This window comes from Panthera tigris, chromosome A3, assembly GCF_018350195.1.
Source record: "Panthera tigris isolate Pti1 chromosome A3, P.tigris_Pti1_mat1.1, whole genome shotgun sequence".
NCBI classification, from domain to species: domain Eukaryota; kingdom Metazoa; phylum Chordata; class Mammalia; order Carnivora; family Felidae; genus Panthera; species Panthera tigris.
Genome location: NC_056662.1, coordinates 45,137,319 through 45,157,728, shown reverse-complemented (window position 1 = coordinate 45,157,728; position 20,410 = coordinate 45,137,319). Strand labels below are relative to the sequence as shown.

The window sequence follows — 20,410 nt, the reverse complement described above, 5'->3', positions numbered from 1 at the left end:
GTGGGTCAGACCTAAGTAAAATGTTGATTTAACCCTCTTGGGATTCAGAATCATCGGCCACTGGCTCACTTTCTACCCACTCCTCACCCTGCCCAGTGTGCCATCTGTATGATGGGAACTAAAAAGCTGAACTCTGCGTGTCCCCAGCTCCTGTGGCTGGGTTGACACCCACTATGGTCCTGTCCAACAGGGGCACCTACATGGTGGTTCTGGAAAGTACGCATAGGGAGTGGTGAGCGGCAGCTGTCACGGGGGTTCTGCTCAGGCACCTGTGTCATGGCAGCAAGGGCAGACAGTAGCTCTCCTGGAACCGCTCTATGGTATAGCTGGATGTTTCTGCTCACCACCTTGTTCCTGGACATGAAGCGTTCATGCTGGGTTCCCTGGCACTTCTAGAAACTCTGTAAGCCATCCAGTGCCCTGATATAAATACCCTTTGTCCTCATCTCAGCCGAGTGGATTCTGTTGTCTGCAAGTAAAAACGTGGCTCAGGCAGGGAGCGCTCTGCATGCTACCATGCTGGGTGCTGGTGATACGTGATCAAAACTGTTCATATTTCAGTCGCTAAATGCACTTGTAGCATTTCTTTTTGCCCTCCCTTAATTTTAGCCATTTGTTTTGTAGCCAAGAATATTTCACTTGTTTCAGGAACCTTTTGCTTTTATTTAACTTTATGTTTTACTGAACCTTTTGCCATACCAGAAAACATAATTTTAAACATCGTATATGGAGTAATGTTCTTAGAAGTCAAAATAGCTCCTGATTTTCTTAACGGATGTAACAACCTCCTCTCCTGAGGTATATGATGGAATAATATAATAATAAACAGTCGTTTGTAAAAAGATCCCAAGGGGCCCCTCAATGAGCATAAGACTCAGCAGTGAGCTATGAAAGCAAGGTGCAGGGGTGATACTTGTAAATTGGCCATACCTGACTCTTTTAATAACCCCAGACAGCCTGTATCATGCAGTGATATGTAATAATTGCATCACCTTTTCTCAGACAAAGAGTTATTCTTTGCTGAAAAGTTAGACTTATAACTAGAACCGTGTGTTGGATACACATACATTTATAAATATATTTAAAGCTAAACAAATGAGTGTTCGATTTCAGGAAAAGTGCAGAATTAAGATGGCAAATTAGGAACCTTGTTTATCTCATATCCAAGGAAGTAATTCTAATAAACCTTTAAGGCACTTATTCTCTACAGCAAGTGATTCTTACCAAGGTTTAAATTCTTGATATTTGGAGTCAGTGCTACCAAGATAAACTGCATATTTATAAATTTAAAGGTCTAACTGATGTTTAGGGGATTAAATGGTAACCTTGGTGTATATCAGAGGAGGAACTCTAGAAGGCTAACTTAAAAGTTTCATTTGAAAACAATGTTTTAAAACTATAGGGTGTACAGTGAGTAGAAACAGGACTAATCCCAGACCTTATTCCTAAGGTTTTTAAGAACAGGGAAATGCATCTTCTAAGACATAATGATATAAGGTAGCTTCAAAATATATTCAACATTTGACTTTTATGGATGACAGACCACATATTGGGAGATGACAGACCTGGGAGATAGACTCAGCATTATCTCCCACTGGCCATGGGGCCCTTGCCTGAGCACACGAGACCAATGAATGAGTTGGACTAGAGGACCTCTCAGGCCCTCTCCTATTGAGCATTCTTGGATCCTCTGATCTATTTTTAGGCATTTTGTTATTAGGGTCACATTGTTTTTTCCTGAAGATAGCAAAAGGTTCGATAATCTTTACATGTTGAGTATTTTTTCTCACCATTGTAACTACCTAGTCAGGTTCTAAGGGTGTAGACAGCGGTCTGATACACGTAAGTGAGTAGGTACAGGATCATTCAGCTTGTGCAAGAGCCAAATAAGTGGTACACACATTATAAGAATTGAACTGGGTTGAATACCCTTGTAGCCGAATTGGTTCGAAAGCAGCTCACAGAGGAGGTGGAATCGTTTTGAGCAGACTTTTCAGGGATGGATAGGATTTAAACTGTAGGATGAGAAGCAGGATGGAATTTCGCATGTCTGAGGTACAGACCTTCTCAAGCCATGTTCAAGGAACAGTGACCATAGTGGTTTGTGTGTAGTGCCAGACATGTGCTTGGAAATAATGTATGGACATAAATCTAGGCAGCCCTGTAGGGAACCTTGATTCAGCCTCATTTTCATCCCATAGGTATGGGGAGCCATTGAATGTTTTGAAGCACAAAACTCAACATTGCCAAAAAAGCATTTTAAGAAGCCTAAACCATAGTGGTTACGTGGGATGGATTATAGTCAGGAAGGAGTGATGGCAACAAACACAGAAAGGGAATTGCTGTCGTAGCCAAAGGCAAGGTAATGAGGGCCTCACAAGGACTAAGAAACAGATGGCGTTTGTGTGAATAAACTTATTTATTTATATGTGCATATATATGTAATGTGTATACTTCTCTGTGTGTGTGTGTGTGTGTGTGTGTGTGTGTGTGTGAGAGAGAGAGAGAGAGAGAGAGAGAGAGAGAGAGAGAGAGAGAAAGTATTGCAGACAGGTTGGATATAGTGCTGAGAGGCAAGTGCCTGAGAAGATAGAGCCTGCTGGCACTATTCCCATTATATCTCAAAGCAAAAATTAATTCAGAAAGGCAGGAAGATGAATTGAGAAAAAGTGGGGGCAAGGTAGGATGGGACCCCTCTCTTTGTCATGGGCACTGCAGCACAAGGTCAGGTGAAACAGGTGTATGGAGAATACACTGAGGTAGGTGTTAGGAAATAGAAATGTGTTGGAAAGATTTCCAGGCACATTTCCTCTCCTCTTAAGAGAACATATCATATCATCTATTGGAATTTGAACTACAAATGTCCAAACTACAAATTTATTTATGCTTATTAACCTAGATTTTCTAAAGGTCTCTATTACCTTACGTTTTTGTTAGCTAATTTTGTTACTATTTGTTTTTGAAAGCACTTTGACACTTAAAAAAAGCTTTTATTTTTCTAAAAATAGTATTTATGAGTTTGAATTTACTTTTTTTTAATTAATGGGATTTTATTGAATAGAAGAGTTTACTACAGGAATAAATAAACTAAAACTGTAAGTTTGACTTAGTTTTGATGGAAGAATAATGTTTACAAGGATAGGTGATATATGTGAACCGTCTCCTGACATGTATTAATAAGTTAATAATAATTCTTATTATGTGCTTATTGTACAAATTCAGAGTAATAAAATGTAGACTCGATCACATAGTTAGTGTTATACCACCAAGTAACATCCACTGGTTCCTGTGTGTTTCCCATACGGTTTCATGAGAATGTATAAGCCATAGATTAGTCAAGTTTTACCAAAGAAAATTTTATTATAACTTTGCTTAGCTATCACTGACCATGGAGACTTAAGACAGATGACTGAACCAAAATAATAAACGGAGCATTTTGTTCTTTTCTTTCACAGCTGTAAAACCAGTAATTATTTTCATTAAGCTGTAGACTGAGCTCACTTACCCCTCATACACCGCAGTTAAGGAAAGTAGAAATATGTAGAAGGTAACAGATGGGAGAGGCTTCAGTTAGGAGGTCTAACACATGTGCAGTGAGCCTGCTTCACAGCTTTAAAAAGTGTAAGACGATAGCAGCAGAGGCTGACCTGGAGAGGGAGAGGTTTACCTGAGGCCAGAGACTTGAGTTTTCTTTGATTTCCCTTTTTGGAGTTAAAGGTATAAAGACTTTCTTTCAAATAAATGCTATCAGTGAAGAATATGAATTATGATTTTAAATACGAGTTTAGCCATATGTGTTTAATAAGCACATGCTACACAAAATAAATTAAAGCGTAAAAATGCAATATAATAGCAACTCAGTGTATGTGGAAAATTGAAAGATTTTGTTCTTACTAAACTGTTACCATATGGTAAAGCATATAAGCTGACCTACATCCTTCAGTAGAAAAAATTGTTCTCTTGTGCCCTGAGGTCTCTTTTTGGAAGGAAACCCTACTGTGGCCTCTAAAAGGCCCAAGTCACCAGAATCTCCTTTAGTAGACTCACTGGAGTGCATCTTGTCTTTTCCCAGATGGAATAAACACTCAATAAATATGTTGATTGATTGAAACTAGAAACAAAAGGAAGACTTCCTTAAATCCATGTGGCATCATGGGGAAGATTGGATGACCAAAATAGCTGAGCTGAACCGTTCTGGTTGAGACTTTGGCCCCAACGATCAATTAATTGCAGGGCTGACGTGAACTTTCTGTAGTGGTGATGCAGCCATCATTCATTACCCTAGAACAATGATTCTTGGGACCAGGGGTGGTGGTGGTTGCTGCTCCGTCCCGTCTAGGGACACAGAGCAATGTCTGGAGATACTTTGGTTGTCACAAGAGGGGAAGGGGATGCACTGGTATCTAGCAGGTGGAAGCCAGAGATGTCGTTAAACATTCTACAATGTACAGGACCACAATAAAGAATTTACGGTTCAGTGTCAATAGTGCTGTGCTGGGGGAACCCTGCCCTACAATAGTACCTGTGCTGATGACACCAGACTAGAAGAGCCAGCCTATGTAAATTAAATGACAAAACCCAGCAATCAAACAAGAATGAAAGACTAGCTGTCTCAACTTAACCAGGGAAATTAAACCCTACAAAAATTTAACCAGGGAGATTAAAGAGAGGCGAATGTTTTAGGTGGAACATTATTAAAATTGCCAGTAGTGGACTGTTTTTCAAAAGTGGGGTTCGATTTCATAGGGTTCAATTTATTTTTAAAAAAGAAAAACAATTTAAGAACTCAAGCATGGAGCCATCACATTAATTCAGAGTTACCAGGACAAATGCCTGAGGTGCATTTGGTCCGGAAGCCCAGTGTGAATGAGTGGTGTGGTCTGAAGTCACAGAGCCTGAAGCACTGCAAGTGTGAGTGGAGGCAGGGAGGCAGGGAGGAGTTGGGGTGGCTGTGCTCCCCTGTGCACGCTGCCAAGTGACTGAGAGGAGGAAGGATGGCGAGAGAACAGCTTGCGTGGTGAGGAGTTGCCTTCTTTCAAATGTCTGGAGCCCTGCCTGCGGGGAGAGGGAGGTCAGGCTGTCTTACTTCCAGAGTAGGGACTGATGGTAGACTCCAGCTCACCACCAGAGGCCCTTTCTAACCAGGTGTCCTGTTCAGACCTGGCATGTGATTGGGGGTTTATAAGCTTCTCAGGCTCTGTCTCATCCAAGGCCAGCTGTTTGGGCCACCTACTGGCAACCTGGGGAAAAGAGCTTGAGCCCTGGCCTTGCCTCCTCGAGTCAGTGAGCACATAGCCTCTTCTGGCTTGAGCTGCTTCATCTGGGAAATGGGGTTGTAATGGCTCTCTTTGGAGCTCTGGAAAGGTGAGGACACTTATGCCTTCAGTAGGTGCTAGTACGGTCACTACAGAAGGGATTCTCTTGTTGTTTGGAAAATCACTTGTTGACCTGCAAGAGCGTCTTTTCCCATTTAGAATTCCATTAAGATTTTAAGAAATTCACATTTTTCTTCAGGCAGAGAACTGAGACAGAGAGGTGGCTTCTAGAGGCATTACAAATACCAAATTGTACTTAGGTCTTAACTCCCATGTGTAAAGGATCGATTTTTGAATATAAGAGATTTTAAATCATGACTGTGGTTTATAATCCATGAAGGATAGGTTTGGATACAAGGAAATAATGTCCAAAAAAGCCTTCTAAATTGCAAGTTTTGTTTCTGTGAGAAAGTGCTCTCCTTGTGGGGAATAATCTCTTTTTGTCTGTTAATTCCTTTTTCATACATAACAATAAGTGGGAGTGTGGTAATTGCAGATTGTTCAGCTATTAATGCTATTTACAGGAACACATTTTAGAGAGAACATTGTTTTCTGAAGAAACAATAAACAATGGCTTGTCTTTTGTTCTCCCATGGAAAAATATTCTTTGGTAGGTATTTTTGGGCTAGAGAAATTTTAGAAGAAGAGAATCTTTTCGTAGTAAGACATTAAATAAATTACCTGCCTTCCCCCCCAAAGAAAAATATTCTTTGGTAGGTATTTTTGGGCTAGAGAAATTTTAGAAGAAGAGAATCTTTTCGTAGTAAGACATTAAATAAATTACCTGCCTTCCCCCACCCCCTACTAGAGTCTCACATTGAATGTGTGCAGCATGGTCCTTTTGTTAAGACCCAGGCCGTTTGTGTCACCTATTTGCTTCCCTCCTCTGGATCCCCATGGAGTGCTAGGCTGTCCCCCTGCAGGAGCACTATGTACTTGGTCCGCCCTCAGTCTCAGCTTCGCAGAGCTGTCCTCTACCCCTGAGGGGTCATTGCTGGAAGGCAGGGGCTATGCTTTATTCCACCTCATTCCCCTCACAGCAGCTGATGTGGTACCTGCAACTGAGTTAGTTAGCACTCAAGAATTTTGTCAATTTACTGTGAAATGTTCTTGAGATTATCAAAACGATATGGGTTTCATTTCGGACTCCCTTTTTAATGAGTGGGTATTAAATCTGTTCCAAGTTTTATTTTTCAGCTGATCCTAGAAAAATTAATATTTTAATAAGACCATAATTTAAAAGGCCCACTATAATTTAATACAAACACCGATGTATACGGCTTCAGAATTTACAAAATCCTTTCTGGTCTGTCTCTGTTGCATTGTGAGAGCACCGTGGGGCAGGTGGTGTTTTCACTACCATTTACAGGTGTTGAAATTGCTGCCCAGGAGACAAACTACCTGCCCAAGATCAGAGAGCAAAGTAGTTGTACCTTTTAGGAGTTTTCTATCCAAATCCCTCCTCTTCCTTTTTCCTCATTCTTCCCAACATCTGCCTAAAAGCAACTTTGTTTAAAGAAAGTGCTTTCGGGATACCTGGATGGCTCAGTCAGTTAAGCATCCAACTTTAGCTCAGGTCATGATTTCATGTTTCGTGAGTTCGAACCCCATATCATGCTCTCTGCTGTCAGCACAGAGCCCACTTCAGATCCTCTGTCCTCTTTCTCTCTGCCCCTGCCCTGCTTTCTCTCTCTCTCTCTCTCTCTCTCTCTCATTCTCTCTTTCTCTTTCAAGCATAAATAAACATTAAAAAAAAGAAAGTACTTCTGAAGCCCCCCCCCAAGTGAATTTCATTATGTGTAAATCAAAAACCAAAATGTTAAACAGATATTCCTAGAATTCGAAGCACCGAGCCATTTGTCAACCCATTAGAGGTATTGGAATTATTCTAGATGGTCTAATTCCTTTCCTTTACCTCTTTCCTTCCTGCTGTGCTGGGATTCAAGTGCACTGGGCTCTCCCTTATGAACAAACCGGCCAGGGGCTGTCTCAGGTTTGCTGAAACTACTGCTTTGTTAATGCTTCTAACCCGTGGTTTCCTCAGAAGTGGGTGGACAGCTCGCTCCCTTGGGGAATTTTCTCTCAGATTTAAGCCATTCTTGAGAGCTCATTGTCCAAACACATTAAATTGCAAAAAAGAAGAAGAACACGTTATATGTCTGTTTCCCAAGATGAAACTAAAACGTTACCTGTTGGGACTGCTCTACATGTTATGTCCAGTCCTCCAACACATTGGTGCAGTAGGTTTGTAGACCCCCAGAATTGAATGACCAGCACATTGCCCATATTTCTCTTCCTTTCTTTTTTCTTTTTTTTTTTTTAATATAGAGCACAAAATGTGGAAAGCTTCGATTTTGCTCCCACGTGTAGGTGGAGTAATTTTACTTACAAGGAAGCAAACTAGAGAGTGTGCATTTTGTGTTATCCTACAATGAAAAGAATGGATAATAATCATATTCCAAAACTTATTTCCTTTCCAGTATAAGAACACACCAGAAGACACCGAATAGCTTTTCCTTTTTAACTTGTTCCTGGTCATGGGCTAGGAGAGAATGGAGAATTCCATGCCACCAGGCAGGCTCACCTTCATCCACACTTGAGAGCCAGGCTTCCCAATTTCAGCAAGGGAGAAGGAAATACTTTTAAATTCACTAGACACTCATCTTTAACAGCATCAAAAGCTCTAAGGCTTTTAGCAGAGTTGAGGCTTCAAGTAAATGAACACGGAAGTCACAAATTATGTGGGAAAAATAGGGATCCTGGTTTCTTGTTGGAATCCTGGGAGATTTCTTGGTGTTTTTTCCATAGAATCCTTCTAACAGTGCGTATGCTTCACTTCCATGGGTGCATGCACAGACCCATGCAATTTCTATCCAGGGGTTTCCTAAGAATATTTTGATGGGAGACTCATTTCTCTTTAGAGCATAGCATTTTATACCCAGTTCCCTCATTTGATAATATTTCTCTGAGAATGATCTGTGTATATTTTGGAGGCACATTTTTTAAAAAGTTTATTTATTTTGAGAGAGAGAGAAAATCCCAGGCAGGCCTCACACTATCAGTGTGGAGCCCAGTATGGGCCTTGAACCCATGAATGGTGAGATCATGACCTGAGCCAAAATCAAGAGCCAGATACTCAACCGCCTGAGCCACCCAGGTGTCCCTTGGAAGCACATGTTTAAGCCAGAGCATTTAATGACTTCACTTGAAAGTATAGCTCTAAAAAGTATTAACTGCATTTATAAATGATTATTAGGCAAAGTGAATGAGATGAAAGAATAATTTGTGTTTCAGAGCTAAATAATGGCCTCAGGATGATGCTCTGGGTCTACATATGAGGCCCGTTATTCACGGATGTCAAATGGTGCTTCACTGACCCTGCATTAACATTTTCTCTTCCTAAGGAAGAGGAGCGTGCTTGGGTTTGTGTCCAGACCTTGGGGGCAATTTCTGGCCTTCATTGATCTCCTACTCCATCTCTGTAAGTGAAAGAATTGAATGATGATCTCTTAGATCTTTCTTCTCTAGGTATTCACAGTTCCAGAGGAACACAAGAAATATCCTTGTTACCCAAATTCAGTAGAGAGATGTTTTCCCTACTGAATTTTCCATACTTTATGCTAAGGTAGTGCAAGTGTACAATCTGGATTCTAGCATGAGAGTGACATGAGTATTCTTCTTGACACCATTGGCAGTGTTGACTGAGACTTCACTGCACCTTGCAGCCATGGCATTAGGCTATACCTGAACATATTAATAAGCCTGTGGTTTCATCTAAACCACATTTCTTTTGTATATTCTAAGAATATATTTCCAGCTGATGCATTCCTGAGACAGGATGCACAGTATACCTGGGGAGAGTATGGCTGCCTGTTCCTGTGGTACCTATATTAATTATAGGAGTGCATGTTTTACTCATTGCAGTAATTCCTACCTTAATGATATTACTTGCACAATTATGCTCTATAAGCACACTTCTAACTATCCTGTTACCTGTGGTGTCAGTTACTTTTTGCTTCTGCTTCTGCTGCAGAACCTTGTAAAAGCTGAGGAGGAGTGGGGTGGAGGAGCCAGTGGAGAGACTTGAGCTGGCTGCCTCAGAAAAAGCAGATTTGAACATCCTCCTATCCCACCCCATCCACCCCACTCCCGGGCCCTTATAAATTCTTGGGATGTACAAACACCTCTCTGCGTCAACTTGGCCCCCAGGTTTTGTCTCATTTCAGAGTGCTGCATCTATTTGCTCTGAGTGCACCTCATACACACGGGAGTCAGATGCAGCTATGACACTTTTGCTGTCATTACTCACCAGCAGACCTCATTTGCTGAAGTCCCATGTCAGGAGTTAATAACTGCTCTGAGCATCTGCATCAATCTCATTAAACCAGCCTGTTGTACAAACTGTAATGTTGGAGATTTGAGGCTTATCAGGGTCACAACTAAGACAGTCATTACATAGTCAGGCTGTGGTGTCTTCAAGGCATGATTGGTACAGCTGGTAAGTCACTTCTGTCTACAACCCTCCAGCAGTTTTTTTCACCTTATGGAATAATGAATGTGTTGAATTTCCTGGTGGGGTTGCTGTCTCCCTGTTAGTCTCCCCAGTGAGCTGTGAAATGCCCATTATAGGAAGCATACATTGAAAGCAGCTCCCCCCATCCATGGGCTGCAAGAAGGGTGTTGTGTTGGTCAGAGTAAAAGGGGCTTTATGTTCTGTTCATATTGCTGAGGACTTAGGGCTGAGAGAACAACTCAGTTCATATGACAGAGGGTGAGTTCTTACTCAGTGCATCTGATCTCCAAGCACCCTGAACATCCTTGCTCTAATTTGCTAATCCCCAAAAATATTTTGAGAAAAGGCTACTTGAGGTGTGGATACCACATCACAGGCTCTGGGTTTCTTCCCACCCTGGAAACAACAGGTCTTTCCATTTTAGACTTCCACAATTTCCCAAGATCAGGAAGGATGTCCATTCACAGTGCTTCTATTCAGTGGTGTACTGGAGATTACAGCCAGAGCATTCGGGTAGGAAAATGAGATAAAAAGAATCCAGTCTTGAAAGCAAGTAGGAAAGCTATCTATATTCACAGGCAATATAATCTTGTATATAAAAACCCCAAGGAATTGCAACATTCACAAAAATCCCCTATTAGAATAAATTCATTAATTCAGCAAGATTACAGGATCTATATAGAAAATTAACTATGTTTCTATGCACCACAGTGGACAGTTTGAAAATGAAATTAAGAAGACAGTTTCATTAATAGCATCAAATGAATATTTGAACAAAATATTTAGGAATAAATATAACCTAGGAAATGAAAGAGATACACTGAAAACCAAAAAACATTGCTATAAGAAATTAAAGAAGACCAAAATAAGTCAAAAAATGACCCGTGTTCCTGGATTGGAATGCTTAATATTGTTAAGATGACAATACTCCCCAAATTCATCTGCAAATTCAATGGGATCCTTATCAAAATTCCAATTTTTACAGAAATGGAAAAAGCTGATCCTAAAATTCTTAGGCAATTGCAAGGAACCTTGGATAGACAAGACAATCTTGAAAAAGAACAAAGCCAGAGGACTCAGAGTTCGCTATTCAAAACTCACTGCAGGGGCACCTGGGTGGCTCAGTTGGTTGAGCATCTGACTTTGGCTCAGGTCATACTCTCACTCATGACTTGAGGGTTTGAGCCCCACGTCAGGCTCTATGCTGACAGCTCAGAGCCTATGCCCTGCTTCCGATTCTGTGTCTCCCTCTCTCTATTCCCCTCCCCTGTTCATGCTCTGTCTCTCTCTCAAAAATGAAGATGAAAAAAGTTTAAAAAAAAAAACTCGCTGCAAAGCTACAGTAATCAAAATGGTGCTGGTGCTGGTAAAAGGTTGGATATATAGATAATGGAATAGAACTAAAAGTCCAGAAATAAACCTATATATCTCTGGTCATCTGATTTCCAACAAGGGTGCCAAGACAGCTTAGTGGGAAAACAGTAGTCTCTTCAACAAGCAGTGCTGGGACATCTGAATATACACATGCAAAAGTCTGCAGTTGGATTCCTGCCTCAGACCATATATAGACATTAATTCAAAATGGACCAAAGACCTAAATATAAGAGCTAAAACTATAGAAGTCCTAGATATGACACCAAAAGTACAAGCAACAAAAGAAAAAATGTAAAAATTGTACTTCATCAAAATTAAAAATTTTTGCACAACAAAGTTTACCATCAAGCAAGTGAAAGACAACCCACAGAATGGTAGAATATATTTGCAAATCATATATTTGATTAAGGGTCTAATGCCCAGAATACATAAAAAAGTTTTATAACTAAATAACCAAAAGACAAACAGCCTCATTTAAAAGTGGGTGAAAGACTTAGACATTTCTCCAAAGAAGATATCATAATGGCCAACAAAGCATGTGAAAAGATGTGAAAAGACTAAAAGATTAGTCACTAGGGAAATGGAAATCAAAGCTACATTGAGATGCCACTTCATACTCTCTAGAGTAGTTATAATAATTTTTAAAAAACACAAAAAAGTAGCATGTTGGGAGCAAGTGGAGAAATTGGAACCCTCATATATTACTGGTAAGAATGCGAAATGGTGGGGCGCCTGGATGGCTCAATCAGTTGAGTGTCCAACTTCTGCTCAGATCATGATCTTATGGTTCATGAGTTCGAGCTCCACACCAGGCTGTCTGCTGTCATCTCAGAACCTGCTTCAGATCCTCTCTCTCCCTCTCTCTCTGTCCCTACCCAACTCTCTCTCTCTCTCTCTCTCTGTCTCTCTCAAAAATAAACAAAAGAGTATGAAAGGGTGAAGCTGCTGTGGAAAACAGTTCCTCAAAAGTTAAACATAGAATTACCTTATGAACCAGCAATTCCATTCCTAGGTATATACCCCAAAGTATTGACAGTAACTATTCAAACAAAAACTGGGTCACAGATTTTCATAGCAGCACAATCACCAAAAGGTGGAAACAACCTGAATATCCATTAACTGATGATTGGATAAACAAAATGTAGTATATCAACACAGTGGAATACTATTTAGCCACAAAAAGAAATAAAGTATTGCTACATGCTGCAATATGTATGAACTTAAAACACCTGCCCAAATAAGAGAAGCCAGGTTAAAAAAAAAAACAAACAAAAAACAAACAAAAACAAAAAAACGTCATGTGGTGTATGTGTCCGTATCCTGAAATGTCCAGGATGGGCACATCTGTAGAGACAGAAAAGCAGATTAGAGGTTGCCTATAGGCAGGAATGGTGAAGGACTGCTAATGGGTAGACAGTTTCATTTTGAAGATGTTCTCAAATTAGATAGTGGTGATAGTGCACAATTTTATGAAAATGCCAAAAACTACTAAAATATACACTTTAAAGGGTGATTTTTTAGTACATGTAAATTATATCTCAATAAAGCTCTCCCTGGTGGTCTAGTGATTAGGATTCAGCACTCTCAATAAAGCTCTTACAGACAACAAAGTGAAAAAGAAGCAGTTAAGACAATCTGGTGACATACCAACTTTAGTATAAAATAAAATTCATATAGTGTTTCTTAAACTCAGTCAGCCAACCAATCGCTCTTTTTTTCCTGAAGCAGACAGTCCTGATGAGTTTAAAGGCTAGCAAAATTCTTCCTCACAGATGCAGAATTAATTGCAAGCAGTCATAAAAAAAACATTCAAGACTCTCTCCTTAGGGCTGAGGGTTGCAGCAACTTTTTCTGCCCTCTGCCTGATGTTCTGTCACTCCTGAAATCCTGATGTCATACAAATAGTCAGAGCCACTCAAGTGGCCATCAGAAATTCATTTCACATTTCTCACTCCCTTTTTCCTTTGTACACTGCTGTCAGGGAAACTGTGTCTTCTCCATAGTATATTTCATGGTGAGAAGTACTAGGTGACTTTGTTTCTCCAGCTACAGAACCCAATTACTCTGTCCTGTCATATTTCTCCTGGCCTTCATAATGTAGTTACACCCAGAGAGGTCACATTTTTCCAACACTTACACAAGTCTCTGCTTCTTCTCCAAACAGATCACAGCATACTCGGCCCTTTTAAACAGATAATGTATAGCACATACTACCTATTCCTTGACTCAGATCTTGAAAGTAATCTTTAGCTTTGTCCTGCTATGTGTTTAGTGTCAGTGACTTCTCTGGAAGCTCAGTGCTTAAGACATGATCTGCCATGCTTCTTTTAAAGGCCATAATCATAAAGGCTTTATTTTTATCAACAAAAATCCTACCTGAACCAATGTAGACCATGAAGAAGCCAGGTAGCAGCTTGAGGTATGTAAAGAGTGTCTTCTGCACAGAGCTGAAGGAGCAAAGTCCTACTAGCAGAAGCAAGTGGCCCAGGCCTTGAGACTTTGAAGGATCTGTTCTTCTGGTAACTAATTTTTTTTTTTTTTTTTTTTTTTTTTTTTTTTTTTTTTTTTGGTCACTCAGCATTTCTGAGCTTTGCTAATAGAGAGATAATTGATACTTTCAAATATGTTCTTGAGGTACTGCAGGATTGTGGCTGCCTTTTTGATTGTTAAAGTTTATATTCAGGGTTAGTGTTAAAAGTACCCTTTTACATTCAAATATTTTGATAATTAGTAATTACACTTGGGTGTGGAATGAGTTGAACCTTTTCATTAACCAGATTAATGAGATAACCAGATCTGAACATTCTCCCTTTTACCAAACAAAAGAGCTCCCTCTAGAATTTTCTAGATAAAAGGCAGGTACGTTCCCTGAAAAATGGTGGTTATTTATTACGCAGCATTTTATTTTTCTTAAAGTAAAAAATTAAAGAAGCAGTTCAGTGATTCTGTATACATGAGTTTTATTTCTTAGCAGCTCTGTTTGGCTTCCTGGAAGGTCTGAGTGACTTTAGGTGGCATAACCGGACCCGTCTGCCCCTGAGGAGCAGGCGCGAGTCCACTAAGGAAAGGCAGGGAGACAGATGGTAGGCTATTGTGTTACAACCATCATCTGCTGGGCCATGAGCAAATATTAAGTGAATAATATATATGTAATTGGTGTGAAAGTACAGTTGCAACATTTCTAATTCCGTTTGAACGATGGCTACTTCTTGAACATTTCTGTTTCATAGAACACTATATTGAAATGTTTTTGTTTACAGGGTTAATCCATTTTAAACTGCTTTAAAGTGAACATTTTCCCCCATTTTTGACACCACTGTGCAATATTTTGAATTGAAATGGCCTGTAATGGCCCTTTTTTTTTTATTTTCCATAACAACATGAGCACTAAATTATAGCTGTGCAATTATGTAAACAATGGAAATGCTTCCAGAATGAATCCTTCCTTTTAAATTTTCATTTTGTGTAATTGTTGGAAGGTTTGGAGCCATAATAAACAAAATTATTTTACACATTTATCGTTCTAAAGGTCAATTATAAGAGAACTAAAGAAACAACACTATGCAAAATGAATAAACCAATTTCTGTTGCCATCACCATATGTTTTTCTTATCACTTATGGTTTTTCCAGTTACTGTGTACATAGCATTCAATTAAAGCGATTCATTTACCAGGCTGAATGCGGTTTGTGTTTATAGAACGGTGCTTTGGAGGAGAGGAAACAACACGCCTCTATTTGAATTACCTGATTTTTTGTAAGATCAGTGATAAGAGACAGATGTTCTCACCAGTTACTTTCTCATAAGCTGGAATCTTTTGATAAGCTGCAAATTCACAATTATCATCTTAAGGTGCAGCTTTCACACTCACTGTGTAGCATGCATGTGGACTTTTAACCAGAAACAGGAGAAAAATACTAGTTTGGTGGTCTTTTTACTATATGGCAGCATGTTGCAGAATGAATTTTATTTCCTTTGAAAAAAACATGTGAAAGAACTTTGTGCTTCACACTTGTCAGTTCTCAAAAATACGCCTAATTCCTGTTTTAGAGTCCATTTTTCATTGGACTTATTGTGTAGCTTATTGTTTTTAGTCTATTTAGTATATGGAAAAAGAAACTAATTTTTGCTACCAGAGTCACTTGTTTCAGGCAAATTCTAGAACTCCTTAGAAAAATGGAAGCTAGAAAATCTAAAAATACCATTTTCCTGTTTTGATTTTATTATTTGCCTTAGAAATTATATACATTATAATGGCTATAATGCTTTGCTAGGAATGTTATTTGAGAGCACTAATGTCTAGAGGTTTTTAATATCTGGGATAATGTCAACTAAGAGTCTTATTTATGCCACCTTCAAAATCTTCTAAAATGTTCTTTCCGAATATCAGCAAAATAATAGTCCACAGAATTCTACAAACAAAACCTACAATGTAAATTCTAGAAAGTAAAATCCTTCAGAGTCCTTCCTTTTTGAAAAAAAAAATCATTTTTTTACTTGTCACCGTCTTTACTCCTGTATGGTACTTTTCAGTTCAGTTTAGAAAGGCATGTGTTCACATCTATGTCATTAGATAGGACTCTGTGGGAGGGAGTCATCCCATTTAATGGAAGAGAAACATGAAGCTCTAGGCATGACATGATCTGCCTGCAGTCACATACACTCGGCCTTGAACCTAAGCCTTGAGACCCCAGTCCCAGTGCACTTTTCATCACACCAGGGTTTGAGTGCAGGGGCATTTCCCACTGGTAGTCACAGGAGAGGTTTCACTAAACAGCCTCCAGTCACCCAGGAAGAACGATGGCCCCTTTCCTCACCTCCATCAGTCCTTGATACTCTCTCAGGCCAGTTGGAGCAGGTACAGAACTCTCACACCACCCTGAAGACCAAACCGCCCTTTGTAACAAGGGGAGCCTCCATCAGATAGTGATATGTAGCAAAAATTGAGTAGCCTTGATTTACTGTTACTGTATTGACATAGGACTGTTTTCTACTTGTGACATAGGACACTGGTTTTCCAGAATAATATTATTTAAGTTTAAAAAAAATGAGTTGCTTTGAAAAAGAGACAAATAATGTTCACTTTGGATGTGAATTTGGCAGAAGGCATGAGGTTGTACATGAATAATTTGACCATTTGGGAAGCACAGTCCTGTCTATATATGAAGCCTTGGAGTCTGTGCAAAAAGTTTCAGAGTCTCAAGATTTTTATTTTTTCAGAGATTCCAGCAATAGCTATGATCTTACTGTGATTAAAGTGGGAGGAGAGGGGAGCCTGGGTGGCTCAGTCGGTTAAGCAGCTGACTTCAGCTCAGGTCACGATCTCGCGGTCCGTGAGTTCGAGCCCCGCGTCGGGCTCTGTGCTGACAGCTCAGAGCCTGGAGCCTGTTTCAGATTCTGTGTCTCCCTCTCTCTGTGCCCCTCCCCTGTTCATGCTCTGTCTCTCTCTGTCTCAAAAATAAATAAACGTTAAAAAAAAAAAGTGGGAGGAGAAGGTGAAAGAAGATTCTACTAGATACCAGTGGAGCCCTCAATGGATGTCCCTCCATTGAGTATATGCAGCTGTTCTCTTTTAAGCACCACACAGTCATTCCTAATTTTAACATGTCATCACAAAGACAGAATCTTTGGGTTGTTCCATTTCAGTGTGGACAAGCAAAATAAGCAGGCATATGGCCATAATTTGGCTGACTAACCATACAGTTCCCTCTTTGACTCCCACATTACCCCTACCCCAGTGCTGCCTTTAACTGGCGACAGCTACCCAGGCCCCACTTCTCCTCAGGGCTCTGTCTTACGTGGGTGGCATAGTAGGGTAGGCTAGCCATCTGTTATTTTGCCCTCTCTTTCCAATCTTCTTGCCCATAGAAACAGGTTCCGTTGAAGTGACTGGCGCAGATCCAGAGGCGGGGAGCCGTGTGACTCTATCTCGGCTCCATGTGTTTCTGCTGTCTTTAGCATTGGTGGCAACTTAGTAATTTTTGGTGAATGCCCCATTTACAGAGCATTTCACCTTTATACACATGAATCTTATGAAGCAAAATGATTTCATTTACAAATTCTGGCCTCTGCTTGTTAAAGGATTTAGTTCCTAATTCCCATAAACTTGTCACAGAAAAATTTTTTTTAATTAAAATTCTAAATTCCAGTGGTGAAAATGGCTTATTTAAGTTTGTGCCAAAGATTTTAAAAATCTTCAGGGTTCAAGGCTTAGTTCCTCATCTCAACAGATGGAATGAACACAAACATAACCAAGTTAACATGGTGGTTGTTTGCATTATTAATCTTCAGATACACAGCATTCTGCTACCTTGCTGGCCAGGTTGACATGAATCCTTTCAGTGTGGCATATGTCAACAGAAATGTTCTTCCATCTGCTGCCGGGTAGCTTGATGCCTGATATTCCTAGACAAGGCCCAGCACAATGCGCACCTCTGTGAGTAATTACAGGTGTGTGGTGAGGAGCCCAGGGCATTAATCAGAGGCTTAATTATGAAAAAGGTGGATCTTTTGTTCCACTCTTGGAGCATGAGTTTACTACACACTTTCTAAACTACAGCGTCCATCTGCTCAGCCCCTTAGAATGTTTGCCTTGGCTGATATGGACCCTAAAGTGTATCAAAGGACATGATTAAAGCAGGGTTAAACATTAACTTGGGAGAAGTGTGGTTCAGGTTTTTCTTTCCTCCCCTCCTTTATCTGTCTGTTTACCTATCTCTGTATTTTTGGTATAGGAAAAACTCTGCTGAAACGCTAAAACTTTAAATTAGTACTAGCTAAACTACCACATATGAGCTCTAATGGAGTAAGCACAGAATAGTCATTTTAAGGATATGAACAGCACAATTTGTAGAAACCAAATAAATCCATTACATAGGGACAAAAACAAGTCTTGGGAAAAAAAATGTATTGTGAACATAAAAATTCTCTTTCAAGATTAACAGATTGTGAATTGAGGTAAAGGACTTAACATGTTAGGATTTAGTGTGTTGCTACTACTTTGTTCTAATTTAATCAAATTGAATCAGGATTATTTTATTCATTTATTTTAAGTTTATTTATTTTCAAACAGAGAGAGAGAGTGTGTGTGTGTGTGTGTGTGTGTGTGTGTGTGTGTGTGTGTGAGTGGATGAGGGGCAGAGAGAGAGAGGGAGAGAGAGAATCCCAGACAGATTCCACACTGTCAGTGCACAGCTTGATGCCGGGCTTGATCTCATGAACCGTGAGGTCATGACCTGGGCCAGCTCAAATCAAGAGTCAGACACTTAACCAACTGAGCCACCCAGGTGCCCCAGGATTATTTTAAAGGATTTTTAAAATAGCCATAGAAAAGAAATCAGATTCTTTAAAATTTTGCTTCTTGGCTTGTATTTTGAGACTAACTATAGATTGAATAACTACAAGACACATACCTCTAGTAGTTGAGTATGTTTGATTAATGTGCATGGCCTAGAAGTACGTAAGAGAAGTTTGTGGTTTTCTGACTAATTCCCTGTGCACACACACACTCGCACAGGTGGCTTCAGAGATGTGGCCTGGCTGTGGGTGGCATGAACACTATCTGGTGGTGGAGCCCTGCTCTGCCACAGGCTGGAATGTGGTGGCTGTCTCAGAACAGAGCTGGGGGCAGGGGCCAGCCTGCCACCCACCACAGACAGGCCATTCCAGACACGGCAACACCAGGTGTCTCAGCAGTCGGGGGTCTTCATGTTGCACACCACGTAAATGGCAGCTGCTACATTTGCACTTTTACCTGGTGTTCTCACTTGTACCCAGAGCCACACTGACTGCCCGAGCTTAGAGTGTGACCGTGCTCTATTCATTCCCATTGTTTAACACATAGAACTATCCGAAGAGTTAATATTTCCATCTCTTTGCCTACTTAAAGATTTTTTAATGAAACAGTGTGCTTTAACTTTTGAAAATTGGAGAGTTTTGAAAGTGATAGGTGTTTGCAGGTCTTATTTATATATCTACCTGAATACTCCCTGGAGCTTGTCTGAAGCTTTCACCTTAAGGTGAAAGACAGAAGTGTCTAGTCCCAATGCCATGATTTAGATTTTGGGCACGTCATCTTACAACTTAGTGTCCCTTCTCTTACCTGTACAATGGGTGCAATAGCACTTGGACTAAGTCATCTCCCAGTACCCATTTTACTGAAAAATTTCTGTGACCCTCGTTCCCTTAGATTATATATATAATCTAATCTAAGTGGCCATATATACAAATGAACTGTCTACTCTGGAATTTTGTTCTTGAAAATTACAGTTGTGCTTTCTTATCTCTGCCTCTAGGATATCTTAAATACCATTATAAGGCACTGTCCACCGCGCTTTTTCTCCCTGGGTTTGCCTGGCTTCTCAATGCTGGTGGGGGACTTCATCACGGCTGCTGCCAGGGTCCTCAGTACAGACACGCCGGCGGTGAGTATGACAATGCTCAGCATCCAAACTCCCAGGAGACTTCACAATCGCTAACAAGGTTCAGATTTCTCCACTCTTAACAGGTGTTGACTCATTAGTGCAATGTGAAACTGGGCTCTGGGGTAGATGCCCTGGCAGCTGATGTGTGAAATTGTAGGATAAGATGACACACTGGTATTGGGAAGGCGTTTCATCAAAAGGCCAGAGTGTGAAAAATCATATCCTCACTAATGTTTCAGTACATTTACACAGTCAGAAGCAGGAGTTGTCTCTTAGAGTCTATTAGCATTTTCCAGTAAATGGTGGCACAGAGATGTCTGTAGTAAAGAGAGAATTTTAAGTGTACATTGTCAATAATTTTTTAAATTATTATCTTGGTTTTTATAAGTCTAACAAAATATTTTTTAATGTGAGAACACTTAAATTTTAAGCAGATGATGAATACATATTATTAATTGTGCAGTAAAACTCTGGCAAAATTCTTACACTAAACAATGAGAATCGAGTGGACTAAATGAACATTCATGGCTACAAAAAGATTATCTGCAATCTCCACACTTACTTCCACTATTAGCGCAATGTGTTAATGTCTTTTGGTAGAGCACTCTTATACATTTACACATAAAGGGCCTCTCACTTTTGTGCTCTGTACACCTGTTACCTGTTCAGACTCATTGTTTTCCTTTTCAAATGGTGTGAATAAAATTAGCTTTACTGTTTTCCAGGGACTTGTATTGAAATCAATATGAGTATTTAGCTACCTAAATTTTGTTTGATATATTGCTA

General features: G+C 40.0%; 1 protein-coding gene across 8 annotated transcripts in view; it reads left to right on the top strand.

The window, feature by feature from the left end:
• The window catches only part of RALGAPA2 (Ral GTPase activating protein catalytic subunit alpha 2), a 322,541-nt gene that overhangs the window by 153,545 nt on the left and 148,586 nt on the right, over positions 1 to 20,410 (top strand). For all 8 annotated transcript variants that reach the window (XM_042980989.1, XM_042980987.1, XM_042980988.1 and 5 more), the window contains one exon: positions 19,496 to 19,624. In XM_042980989.1, coding sequence (XP_042836923.1) covers positions 19,496 to 19,624 — 129 coding nt within the window. The remainder of the gene's footprint in view (positions 1 to 19,495; positions 19,625 to 20,410) is intronic.